The 12,815-nt window shown below is 39.8% G+C and overlaps 1 protein-coding gene across 1 annotated transcript in view; it reads left to right on the top strand.

Annotated features, from left to right (window-relative positions):
• Nucleotides 1–12,815, top strand: part of LOC111227876 (F-actin-uncapping protein LRRC16A-like) — a 64,625-nt gene that overhangs the window by 17,248 nt on the left and 34,562 nt on the right. Inside the window, exons 4-13 of the mRNA XM_022753604.1 lie at nucleotides 1,192–1,313; nucleotides 2,015–2,112; nucleotides 2,346–2,416; nucleotides 2,759–2,832; nucleotides 3,046–3,121; nucleotides 7,048–7,136; nucleotides 7,986–8,080; nucleotides 9,320–9,406; nucleotides 10,956–11,059; nucleotides 12,237–12,314. Of these exons, the coding sequence (XP_022609325.1) occupies nucleotides 1,192–1,313; nucleotides 2,015–2,112; nucleotides 2,346–2,416; nucleotides 2,759–2,832; nucleotides 3,046–3,121; nucleotides 7,048–7,136; nucleotides 7,986–8,080; nucleotides 9,320–9,406; nucleotides 10,956–11,059; nucleotides 12,237–12,314 (894 nt within the window). The remainder of the gene's footprint in view (nucleotides 1–1,191; nucleotides 1,314–2,014; nucleotides 2,113–2,345; nucleotides 2,417–2,758; nucleotides 2,833–3,045; nucleotides 3,122–7,047; nucleotides 7,137–7,985; nucleotides 8,081–9,319; nucleotides 9,407–10,955; nucleotides 11,060–12,236; nucleotides 12,315–12,815) is intronic.

Raw genomic sequence — 12,815 nt, forward strand, 5'->3', positions numbered from 1 at the left:
AGGTAAGTGCATTTTTGTAATTATGCTGTTTTTATGCATTCAGGAGGATTGTTATGTTGTCATGGTAGTTTTAAAACAGACAAAACTTGATGCTAAAACACTAACAACTATAGCAGCATAGAGTAAAGGGTTATAATGTGATAAGAGTGCATTTCAGTTTGGTTCTTGAAAGCTACATTTTTCTAACAAATCCAATCAGAGGAATTCTCTATAAGGTTACCAGGTCAATGCAATGTATTATTTTCACCTCGAATCCCTACTGTAAAGTAGCAGATCTATCAGTGGTACAGGGATCAACACTACTACTTTTGTGCATTAACTTGTCTCCAGTGAAAGGTCATGGTCAGCTACAGGACAGGTGCTCAGGATTCAGTGTCTTGTTTAGGGACACTTCAGCAGAGTGGGTGTTTGCTGATACCTTCAAGTTTAAGGTCAGTGGTTGTCATCACAGCAGAGGCTTTAGTGAGTGAAGGAGACACAAAACTAAGAAGATGGCTGAAAACACATCACAAAGCCTTGTATAATCCTGAAAAAAAAACTCATTAACATATGTGACACCAAAATCTCTCTGAGTTGGGTGTTTCCCATCTGGAGCGAGCCTCAATTTGGCTTTTTGACCAGAGCTGGCTAGCTGTCAGTCTACAGGATCTACCTACAAAATATGATAATCTGTCACGAACCACACTGTTCCTGCAGCGCAACCTCTCTCCCACTCATCTCAAGAGATTTCAGTCCTCTTAATATCTTGACTGATGGCCTCCTGTACCATCTAGGATTATGTTAATTTTGGCCTAAAGAGGAGGCATATATCACCTTACATCAGCATTTGCATAATATAGCTAGTCTTGGTAAATGTCATTAAATCTTCATTTTTACTTCATGCAAAGATGTGGGATGAAGATGTAGTTGAGTGGATAGAGGGTGTTATTCATATTATCTCTGGGTAAATTCAGTGGCTAGATACATAGAAGTACCTGGGGAGAAAAGTTGAATATGAAACGGAAAGGAAGAACTATCCTTTTCCAGTAGATTTTATTTTTTTGAAAGTAGACAGGCGTAGTGGATGGAAAAGTGTAAAGGAAAGAAAGATGACATTTTACAAACTAAATTAAGTATAACTGTGATTGAAGCAGGTGAAGGTACAACCATGCATGCCAGTGTGAATCACTGATCAATGTTGTGTTCTTTTAGCTGCTGATAGAGTACGAGCGTGGCTCCTTCTCTCTGAAGCTGCTCTCTTCAGATGAGGTTAATGAGGTCGTCGCTCACATAGGAAACTGCCTGCTGAGGATATGTCCTGGTCTACCGCCTAGGTGAGTTTAGCTTCTGTACGTGTGTACAAGAATTTATGCCTTTCTTTGTGGAGTTATTATGATGCTAATGTGCCTGTCAAGACGTGTAGAGATTTGAACCAGTAATTCATTTCATTTTACTGTTCTGTTGATTTTGCATGTCATTTGTGAACCTGATCTCTACATGTTTCACTTGGTTGAGGATAAGAGCTACAGAATATTGTATTTAATATCCAAAAAACCCGATACTTACAGGCATTGTAATGCAGATGTGAATCCCATTTGATATATTTTGGTGAGAACAGGAAGCATGAATATAAATGCAGAAATGAATACAGATGTAAAACCATAAACTTTTATAACCTCGTCTTGTGAACAGGACAAAGTCTTTGAGTTGATTGAGAGGCAGTCATTTGTTCTTCTGAGCTCCAATCAATTCTATGTTGCTAATGCTCTTTTTTTTTTTTATTTTCCATTAAACATCAAGTTGTGTAATTCAGTTAGCTTCATTTACCATTATTGGAGCACTCTGCAGTGCAGCGACTCCCTGGTTGCTTGCTTGGTAAATGTCCATTGACAAGTAAGACAGCGAGAAAGTAGCCTGGAGCTGCTTGATTGAAAATCTTTTAACGGGAGTGGAGGATACGTTTTTGAAAATTTCACCAGCTACAATATAGAAATGGGATGACTGAATTATGTTTTCATTCGTCTTCTCTTCTCAGCAAAGTGATGAAGAAGCTCTGCATGGAGCCTCCAGACAGGCTGACCTCTCTGCAGACTCTGTGGGAGAGCAACAAGCCTGCTGAACCTGGACCCTGTGGTATGAAATCTGTGACTGTGTTTACTTTCTACAAAACATTTGCTCTAATGTATGTGTGATGTGTGCACATAGTCAGTTATAGAGTGTTTAACATCAGTGGTATTGTAGTTTTACATAGTTAATTAAAGCAATCATAGTTTGTTTATACATTGATTTTAGTTTTAAGTTATTTGCATTTTTGTAGAATCTTTGCCCAAATTTTTTTTGTTGGGTTTTCCGTCTCTCTTGTGCAGGTGGGTTTTCTCAGATGTACAGATGTGTTTGTGACTGGTTGGGGTTACCTTACAGAGAAGAGGTGCAGTGGGTGAGTATCATTTACATTCTTTTATGCAGTTGTACAGGATTGACAGATCCCGGTTCAGCTATGCTTCAATGCTTTTGGCTGGATGACATAAAACTGCATAAAGCCCTTTGATAAAAACGACAGCCACAACAGTTCATGAATATATATCTCTATATTTCTGAAGATCTTCTCCAAGCTCCTGCTTCTGCTCATCCAAAATGAAATGACTTCTTCTCTGCTGTATATATTTCATCTGCTCTGTGCAATTTCTTGTTTGTATATGACTCATCAAGAGCGAGCAGATGCTTTTTTTAATAGCACACGTTTGTTAATATCAGCTGCGATTAATTGTTTCCTTTCCAGGATGTAGACACCATCTATTTGACACAAGACACCAGAGAACTCAACCTGCAGGACTTCAGCCATCTGGAGAACAGGTGAGTCAAAATGAAACCATAAGATAAAGAGAAAAGATGAAGAGAAAAAACAGATAAAGGCCACATGGCACCATACAAAAGAAACAAGAGGTATTGTACGTGTGACATGATTTATGTTGTAACGTAAAAATGCTGAAGTCACCACATAGTCGAAGGTGATACTGATGAAGAAGAATATTTTTTTCCAGCTATGACCTTTTGTCTCCTCCTCAGGGATCTGGTGGCCATAATAGCAGTCCTTGAGTTTAACCAGTGGTTCACCAAGCTCTCCACCAAGGACTACAAACTGGTCAGTCCCCGTTCTCGCCATCCTCTTCCCGTATGTCTCACTGTCTTCCAACCTCATTCCACGCTTGTCTGTTCTACCCACTGTCTCACGAACTCCTTCCTTTTAAACTAAACACACAGACTTCTCTGCAATCATATAAATAATAGGGTGTAGTGTGTCCCTTGACACCAAAGGCAATGAATAGGTTTTATTACCTCTTCCCATTCCAGTAGTTCTTTCACAGTACTTATGTTAACCTTATATTACTATACATGTTTAATCATGATGCTGGATAAACGGTTAATGTTAGTTAGTTAATGCTGCCACAAAATAATCCATATTTAATCTTGCTGTGTGTCCCTGTGTGTCCCTGTGTGTCTCTGTGTGTCTCTGTGTGTGTGTGTGTGTGTGTGTGTGTGTGTGTGTGTGAGTGTCCCTGCCTGTCAGATTCTACTCTGTTCCTGTCACCTTTGTAAAGGTCCTGCTTCTCACTTCCTTACCGCTCTACTCCTCACTGCAGTGGTTTCTGCGTTGTTGTCCAAAAGGCAGCCGACATTATTTATCTGACATGTAGGGCTGCAGCTAAAGTTTTTATTATTATTCATTAATCTGCTCATAAACCCAAATATATTCAGTTTCATGTCATAAAAGACATTAAATCAGCAAATATTCACATTTTAGGAGCTGGAATGTAATTTTTGGCATTTTTTCTTAAAGATTACTGAAACAAATAATCGCCAACATCGTTTCAGGACAGTGTTCTGTTTATTGACTAACTGATTAAGCACCTAATTGTTTTAGCTGTTCTGACATGTTTTACTTGTTTATGCATTTTATTTCTGTTTTTGTCTCTTCCCATATTATATATTTATAGTATCTATCGCCTCTGTCCTTCTCTGTCTGTTAACTTTTCCATCTCTCCCTCTACTCTACCTTTGCCTAACAGTGTGTGTAGCTGTATGTTTCTGACTGTCCAGAATATCTCTCCTTTGTTTCTTCCACCTTCCCTCCTGTCTGTTGACTGAGGATCAGTCCAATGTTCTTGTGTGATAAGACTCTTAATCCTAACGAGACAAAGGGGCTCAATGTCTAAGGCTGTTGCCCCCCCTGCAGCACTCCATCACTAAATCTCTCGTCTTGACGCTTCGCTCAGTCTCACCAATTACCACACGCAGCTTCCTCAGTCCAAACAATTATCTCATGCCTCCGTCACAGACAATTCCTTTTGTATTGAATTTTAAAATCCTGCCCCTCCCCATGCTGTGCACATATCTAGTGACAAACCCTTGCGCAGGCACATGTGCAGCCTGTGTCTAACATGTGTCTTTTCTATCGCAGGGTAGTGTGTATTATAATGGATGCATAGGGTTGTGTGTTAGTAAGGTTTGAGCGGATGCTTTTTCAGATGTTTTATAGAGTGTATTTTGGTGATGTTAGCCACAGATGCCACTGTTTGAACAGCGTCTGACTTGTGTTTGAGCCAGATCTGTAAAGTGCGACAAAGTCTCCTCTGGGTGTTTTTAAGGAAAATATACTTCCCTTTTTTTCCTTTTTCCCCAAGTGTGCATGTTTGCAGGTGATAACAGAGAAACTGGAGAAACAAAGGCCTCAGGGATGTGCTCTGGAGCATGATTTTGAATTTTTTTTGATCCTGTGCCAATGGGAACAATAACAAGTTAGAAAGAAGAAGTGGAACACAGAGGGAAAGAGAGAAAGTGTTGACAGCAAACGGAGCAGTGAGACAAAAATATGAAGGTCAGTGTAGAGGTCAGTGAGAGGGAGAGGTGTCAGATGAGTCGGGAAATTAGTCAGAAGGTTTTTGGCAAGAGAATTTAGATCTGACGAATGAAGGCAGAGTGGGAGACAGACACGCTTGGGAAACAAGTTTTTACTTTCCACAACCAGTAGTTAGTCAGTTGATGTCCCTGCCAAATCTATTGACATGCAAAAGTTCAACTCAAGGGCAACACTGCCCATCAGCCTGAACTATTGTATCCGTGCTGGTGAACCATACAGTCGCATTAGGAATATCTAAAAAGATATGTCTGTGGAGCATAAAAAACGAAGAAAAGAAAAAGTGAATGAAAGGGAGACGTGGAACATTAAATTCACAAGCCTCAGGCTTAAATTACAATCCAACTATCTCTACAAACAGATAAGGAATATCTCAATGCAGTGGACTGGATAATATAACACACACACACACACACACACACACACACACACACACACACACACATACATAACACACACACAGCCGGCTATCACAGCGAGGGATTATGCTGCTCGTCCTCAGTTCAGTCAGGCTGTTTGTGTCGTGGTGTATAATCAAGATGCTGAGCCATTAATGAGAAAAGAGGAGAAGAAGAGGAAAAGACAACAGAGATAAGAGGACTTGCCTTCTGATCACCTCATGATCACACTGTGTGTGTGTGTGTGTGTGTGTGTGTGTGTGTGTGTGTGTGTGTGTGTGTGTGTGTGTGTGTGTGTGTGTGTAAAAGCGTGTGATATTTCAGCAGGACCTTGGGTCAGAGCAGCACAGCATGACAAGACTGTTATTTAATGAGTGGTAAATGGTGCAATAGACACGCTGCCAGTGTCACCCAGCAGTTTTGTTGTGAGTCTTGTGGAAAATACAGACCTCTTTGTGCGCCTCTCTGCCTCTCTGTAAGGCTGCAACCAACCGCTCTCTCTCTTCTTTTTCTCTATTTCATCCCTCACTACCCTCAAATCTCCTTTTTCTGTATTATGTCATCCCCCACTGCCCACCATCATTCTTATTCCTCTTCTGTAATACTCACAGTTTCCCAGAGTAAACATGTGAACAACAGTCCCTTTCTTCTGTCTCTCCCTCTCGCTGTCTCTTTCTCTCTCCATTATCCCTCTCTCCTTTCCTCCCCTCTTTCTCTCCCCGTCGCTGTAGATAACAGTCTGGGACAAAGTCGCCAGTGTTTTGGCCTCACAGAGGCAGCTGGCTGAAAGAAACAGTCCCTCATAGCAGGAATGTCAATGACAAAGAATAACAACAACACAATGATCCATTAAAGTTCAGTTGTTACGATGGAAAATGTTTGTGTTGAGAGTCTGTGCAGATAATTAGAGATTTACTGTAACACTGTAGCAAAAGCGGAATGTGTGGGTGTGTATGTGTCTGGGTATGACACAGCACACATTGAACTGGGTCAGCGAATATCTGGGCAGGGCACTGACATGGAACTGTTGAATTTTTAATTTTTATCTAAATATGAGTGCTTTTGCTTCCTCAACTCACCTCCTCTCCTGTGGTGTTGAGACCACAGAAGCAAGACAAGTTTCTCCCTCTTAAGTGTCCAGACTCTGCTCTCCCCAGTCTCTCCTTGTCACGCATAAATGCTCTTTAAGTGAAAGAGATGGAATTTACTGCTGCTTTTTTTTTTTTTTTTTTTTTTTTTTTTTTACATGCCACAGTACAGCTTTAATTAGCATCAATGAACAGCTTCCCATAGTGGTTTCACCACATTTTGCACAGGAACACTTGCGGGAACATCATGTGTCCCAAAAGTAAATTTCTGTGTTAGTCACATGACCTTGAAAGTTTCTGTTCAAGGTTTACTGTTCCCGATAAAATAGGAACGTAAGCCTCAGAGATGATTCAGTTGATTAGTATCTTTTTTATACGTTTAATCAAAAGTGATGAAGAAAAGCACTAAATGGATCAGTGAGATAAGACTGCCGCTGCTCAGCTGTGAATGTGAGATGCATAATATGTAAGACTGTGTCTCTTTCTCACCTTTCATATCACTCATACATCTGCTGTTTTATAGAGAACGCAAAAATGGTAAATTTTCTTTTCCCTATGTGTGCATGTCTATTTTTCCTTATTTTCATTCATTATTACTACCCACAAATCTTGATCTTAACTTGTAACTTAACTTGCATCTGTTTTGTGTGTGTGTGTGTGTCTCCAGTCTGCAGATGTGTGTGAGCAGATCCTCAGGGTGGTATCTCGATCCAGTCGACTGGAAGAGTTGGTTCTGGACAACGCAGGACTCAAAACGTAAGGTCATGCAAGCTATTAAAATCGCACTTCCAACAATTTTACATGTCGAGATCAACTAACTTGTAACGAGGAGCACCACTCAGCATGTGAAACCTGCAGCAGAGCTCCATCAAGCACGAGAAAAGTATATGTACTTATATATAAGTACTAGCACTAGTACTAGTATATATTTCAACTTGAGCTCAATTGCAGACGGTACCCTGCATCATGGGAAATGTAGGATTCAGGCTTTTTGGAGATGAATCCATTCTAGTGACTAAAAGTTGCATCAATCTATCAATCAAAGTCTCCTAACTTTCTGACGATGCAATTCTAAAGTGCAAGATTTTGAAATAAAATGTCAAACTGTACTGTCTGACATTTGATTTAATTTCATCTTTGTCTTTGTAACAGAAGTAAATGTTGCACATTTACAGATATTGTCAGGATAACAAAATTCAGACTTTTAAGACAATATGAAGTTGCAATGTTAAATATGTTCTGTACATATATAGACTTATACAACTGCAGCAGCTCTGCAGAGGACTATGTTCTATGAGAGGAATGGTTCTATATTACACTTCTGGTCCGGCTTTGTTGTTCATCTCAGTGCTGACATGCTGGATTGTTAGATGCTGTTTCTGTTTATTTAGCTGTTAAAAAGATTTTAGTCTTGCAAAACACATTTTATAGCTATTTTTTTACAAATTACACAAAGAAATTCAGTGCTAATGTACCTCTATTCGGCCTTGCTTCTGGGTATGGCTGGGTTTAGATAGTTATGTTGCCAAAGCACTTTGATAAGTTGCACATGTACAGCACATTGGTCATACACACATTATGGATACGCTCTTTGTCACTCAACAGTGATTTTGCCCAGAAGCTAGCTGCTGCCCTGGCCCACAACCCCAGCTCAGGACTCACCAACATTAATCTTGCCAACAATCCGCTGGAGGACAGAGGTATGATACCTGCTCTAATCTAGTCTAATGTACTCATCTCTGGTCTGTTATACTCCCCTCTGTAATTTATTCTCAACGGCTGGTCGAGAATCCCAACGGTTTCTTCTATCTCCAGTATGACTGTACTGAAATTTGCAATGTTACAGCAGCAAAGTGGGCAGTACAAAGAAAGAAAAACTGTGAAAAGACAATATCAAGTACTTAAAATAGATAAATAATATTATAATATAGTTTGTACAATAAGGCATTTAATATCACAAAAACAGGAAAATAGCAGCAGATAAGTGATATTGCACAGATAGTGAATTAAATTATTGCACATGGTGATTTGTCAGTCTGTTGGTGTGTATGATCTACTAGCATGAGTAAGAAAGTCAGTTATGGATATCATGTGTGAAAAGTAATTCTCCTAAAGTGAAATATTGAATCCATAAAATGTCATTCAAAAGTCAGGTATCACTTGCCAAGTTTAAAATGCAAAACATGTTTTATTTGGCACTGTATATGTACTGTACCACAGCCTGTCAGAGGTGTTAGGTATGTTAATGTACAGTATATTCAGTTTAGGTTCCCTTGTTACAGTGCAGAGAGTGCAACAGGTTTAATGTTTCATCGCCTCTAGCCTAAGGCCTGTTTTTCTTTCCAGGACACATAAATTAAAGATACATTCAGGCAGCCGCATGTAAACATACAACACCACAATGATCTTTTCATTTTAAGAATAATATCATATTTACTGTCATTTTGACTTCATCATTTGGCCTTGATAGATCTTTATATATTCATCTTTTCAGGTGTTTTTTTCAAGTGAAGCTGTTTTGCCTGTTTACTAGTCACTGTGGCTGATTACATACTGCAGATATTTTACTGGAGCAAAAGGAGGCTCCTTCTCCAAAACAAACATAAGAAAATAATTAAAGAGATAAATTCAGCCACATTGTTGTTTCCCCCTTGAGATTTGTGTGTATTGTTATCTGTTTTAATTTCAAGCAGGATTTATCAGTGCTAAATCAATGCTGCAACCTGTTTTAAAATGAGGCTGGATTTTAATGAAAGAAAGAAAGAAAGAAAGAAGTCGGATGAGGACATACACTGTTGAATAAATGTGCAAAGTAGTTTTGCATTTAGAGGTGAGAAGTTATAGTAGCTATAGTCACGCTGGCTGTCGATGAAAGAAGCTACAGCAGCCCCATGGGAGAGAAGTGACATCGTCTCTCTGTTTCCCCTCTCCTGCTGTAGGTATCTCCTCCCTGGGTTCTCAGTTTGCCAAACTTCGAATGGGACTAAAGCATTTAAACTTTTCCAAAACCTCACTATCACCCAAAGGTATGTGCTGTCTTCCCCTGTCATTTGTTACAAGTAAAGCTGCTAAAACTGGTGAATGGTAAATAAAAACTTGGGAGAATCTGAGATAAAGTTGGTTGATTTTATTTAAAAAATAATATGTAAATGCTGCTTTGTGATCAGCTGGCTTTTTACAGGCTCTGCGATCTCATGCAATTCACATGTTCCACTAATCTGATCACACTTACCACTGGGATGCAAATGACACTTAATTATTGCACTATTACCACTGTGAGTATGGGGTGGGGGGGGTGGATTATCAATGTGTGAGTGCACAAAGCCAGTCTAAACAATATGCATGTTTTCATTTGCATCAATGTTATTCAGTAGATCACTTTCCTTCAGTCACCAGAGCCACAACTTCTTGGCATTATGAAAAAATCCTTCTGCACTAATGTCCTTAAATGAAATGCCGTGAAGTTGGTTGTGCAGAGGCTATTCCGGCAGATAAAAAAAAAACAAAACTGCAGAGGATTATCATAATTTCCAGATTAAATGTGGCTGTTGTCACTTGCAGGTAAAATTTCCTCTTGGTTCTCATCCAAAGTGCTGCAGCACCAGGCACCATCTGTAGGGACTCACTGTAAACATGCTCTGCTCTCAGGCAATCAATGAAGAGCTATCATATTCCACAGTGTAGGGTTGGTGAGGGGGCTGCGCTGTTTTAACTGAGCCCTGCTCGTCTCGCTAAAGGCCCGATCCATAATCCAAACCCCCAAAAGCCCCCAATGCTCAGAGCAGATGTAGAGGATTGAGGACATTTTATTCTTTTTTTAACACTGATATTTTTTTTTGATGTAGCTTGTAATTCAGCTGTTTGAATTTTAGTTTCAGCTGAATGTAACTTGAGTAAGTTGAATCCTTTGCATTTGATATGAAAATCTTGAATACAACAAATATTCCTTTTCTTAATCATCTTTATTTTTTCCTTTGTTGCATCTCTTTTCATCTGTATCTCTTAATCAAATCAGTCATCCGACTGTCATGCCTTCATTCACTGGCATACAGAGTCAGAGTCAGGACTTTATAAAAGTGCAAGTTCAGTGTGTCAGTCATGTGATAGATGTTACACGGGTTAACACATTTTATCAGTTGTATGTCAAAATACAGCTCGTAATGTGGCTGCTCAGAGCTTCATTTTACATCATTATTAATTACACAATCCTGCTTTTATTGATTTAATTTTCATAAATTATCTTATGACATTTAAAAACTGTTTTTTAAGAATATATAAAAAACAGCTCAACATAGCGTGACACAGCCTAAGGCGTAGCATAACATTTACACGACCATGAGAAGGCCTTCTCTTTTCACTTTTCCATGCATTCACTCTGCATTCTGCTCCTGTTCTTTCCTGTCTTCACCCACTGCTCATTTCCTCTGCTATTTCCTTCAATATGCTGTCAAGACATCAGGGGGAGACTTGAGGGTTGAGATAATGCTGACACTGTGTGTGTGTGTGTGTGTGTGTGTGTGTGTGTGTGTGTGTGTGTGTGTGTGTGTGTGTGTGTGTGTGTGTGTGTGTGTGTAGGGGTGAACAGCCTTTGCCAGTCACTGAGTGCCAACCCGTCCATCCCCAGCAGCCTGGTCCATCTGGACCTCTCAGGGAATATCCTCCGAGGAGACGACATGCAGGTACATACGCACAAACACACACACAGTTTCTAATCCATCTCAGAGCTGGTATCAGTAACGCTTAATTGATTGAAACAGTTCAGTGCTGCAGTAGATATGGGGAGGCCTTTTCAGACCGTTATAAATCAGTTAGCGAGTCACTCTGTAGCAGAGCATCAACTCAGGACATTCAACGTCTATTCAGAGCACAGATACTGAGATGTGGGAGAAACTCTTTACTGTGGGGTTACAAATCAGAATCCAGTCAAGCACACCCAATCACACCCATCACAGGGATTTACTGTATTTGTAGCTGGACAATAAATCATGATATATACAAGCATCAAGGTTAGTATTATGGGAATCATGCTTATTTACTTTCTTAGCAAGAGTTAGATGAAAAGATCAATACCACTCTCACATCTGTTCAGTAAATATGATCTGGCCTACATGCAGCACAAGAAGTGGAAGCAGGGAAAACAGCTTCTACAGATCACTGAGTAAAGGGGTGAGCTTTGAAGGTGCTGGTAGGCAGACTTTGTTACCTGACAGAGCTAAGATAGTTCTTTCCCCCTTTTTCCCCTCTTTATGCTAAATTCAGCCGCTGAAGCTAGATTCATATTTACTGCACAGACACACCAGTCAAGTCAGTCCAACTCTAGGCAAGAAAGTGAAACAATGTATTAACCAAAATGTAGAGCTATTCCTTTAATTTGTGTGCAGGAAAACTACGGGAAAACATTAACTCCTATTACTAGATCAAGCTGGATTTCCAAAGACGGAAATGAATAATTTCTTTTGTACTACACTATATGGAATAAGCCAGTTTGTCTGAGAGACAGAATCTCAGTTTTTCTTTAAAAAGAGCATCTAGCAACTGATTGAAAAGATCTGGTGACGTATGAAATGATAAGAGGTTTGATGTGGGAAATCAGAAATGATGGAGAGGCAGGAAAGGTATGAATGAAAATTGATGAGGAAAGAGGAGACAGATGGTAGAAACTCAACAGTAGGAGAATAAATCAGAAACAGTAATCTACAGCAGCACATGAGAAGTGCTTTCTCACTATGGTCAACAACACGGCAGTCGACTAACATACATTACAGATGAATGGTTACACCCCTCTACATTAACGTGGTCTCATCTTCTGTTTTGTAACGCTCTGTGCTGTGGTTTGTTTTATGCTCTGTTTTCTAGCATTTCTGCCACTTCCTTGGTCAACCCAACGGCCTGGTAACCCTTGACCTCTCCAACACTGACTGCTCATTGGACCAGGTGAGTCGGGAGGCACCCACTGATATGACATCCCACCTGGTGCTCGGAGGGAATAAATGAGTAAAGAGATACAGTTTTATAATAGTGAGACCCCTACGAATGAGGCCCTAAATAAACAACCTGCAGCTAGGGTTATATCTCATTATACTGCATTGTAAGATGAAGTGCCAGCCATTAACATCTGTGTTGCAGGGAATGTAATCCAATTTTATACACCCACTCAATCTGAGTTGTTGTCTGCTGCTTGTGTAGTTGTCAGAATACTGTGTGTGATATATTGATGTGGGTCTGAGAGCCAATACAGCTTATTGATTAGTCTGAGATGTAGCCAGCTGTCAGCCTGTCATTGAAGATATTGATTAGCTCTTAAATCATATTCTGTCGCTCTCACGTGCAGCCACATATACATTTACACATTTGCAGACTTGTATACACACAACAGGGTTGGAAGGTGCAAAAAAAGAAAAAGAAATTGATATTAAAATTTTCAAAATAAGGATT

The sequence above is a fragment of the Seriola dumerili genome, unplaced genomic scaffold, assembly GCF_002260705.1.
Source record: "Seriola dumerili isolate Sdu_G_001 unplaced genomic scaffold, Sdu_1.0 BDQW01000191.1, whole genome shotgun sequence".
NCBI classification, from domain to species: Eukaryota; Metazoa; Chordata; class Actinopteri; order Carangiformes; family Carangidae; genus Seriola; species Seriola dumerili.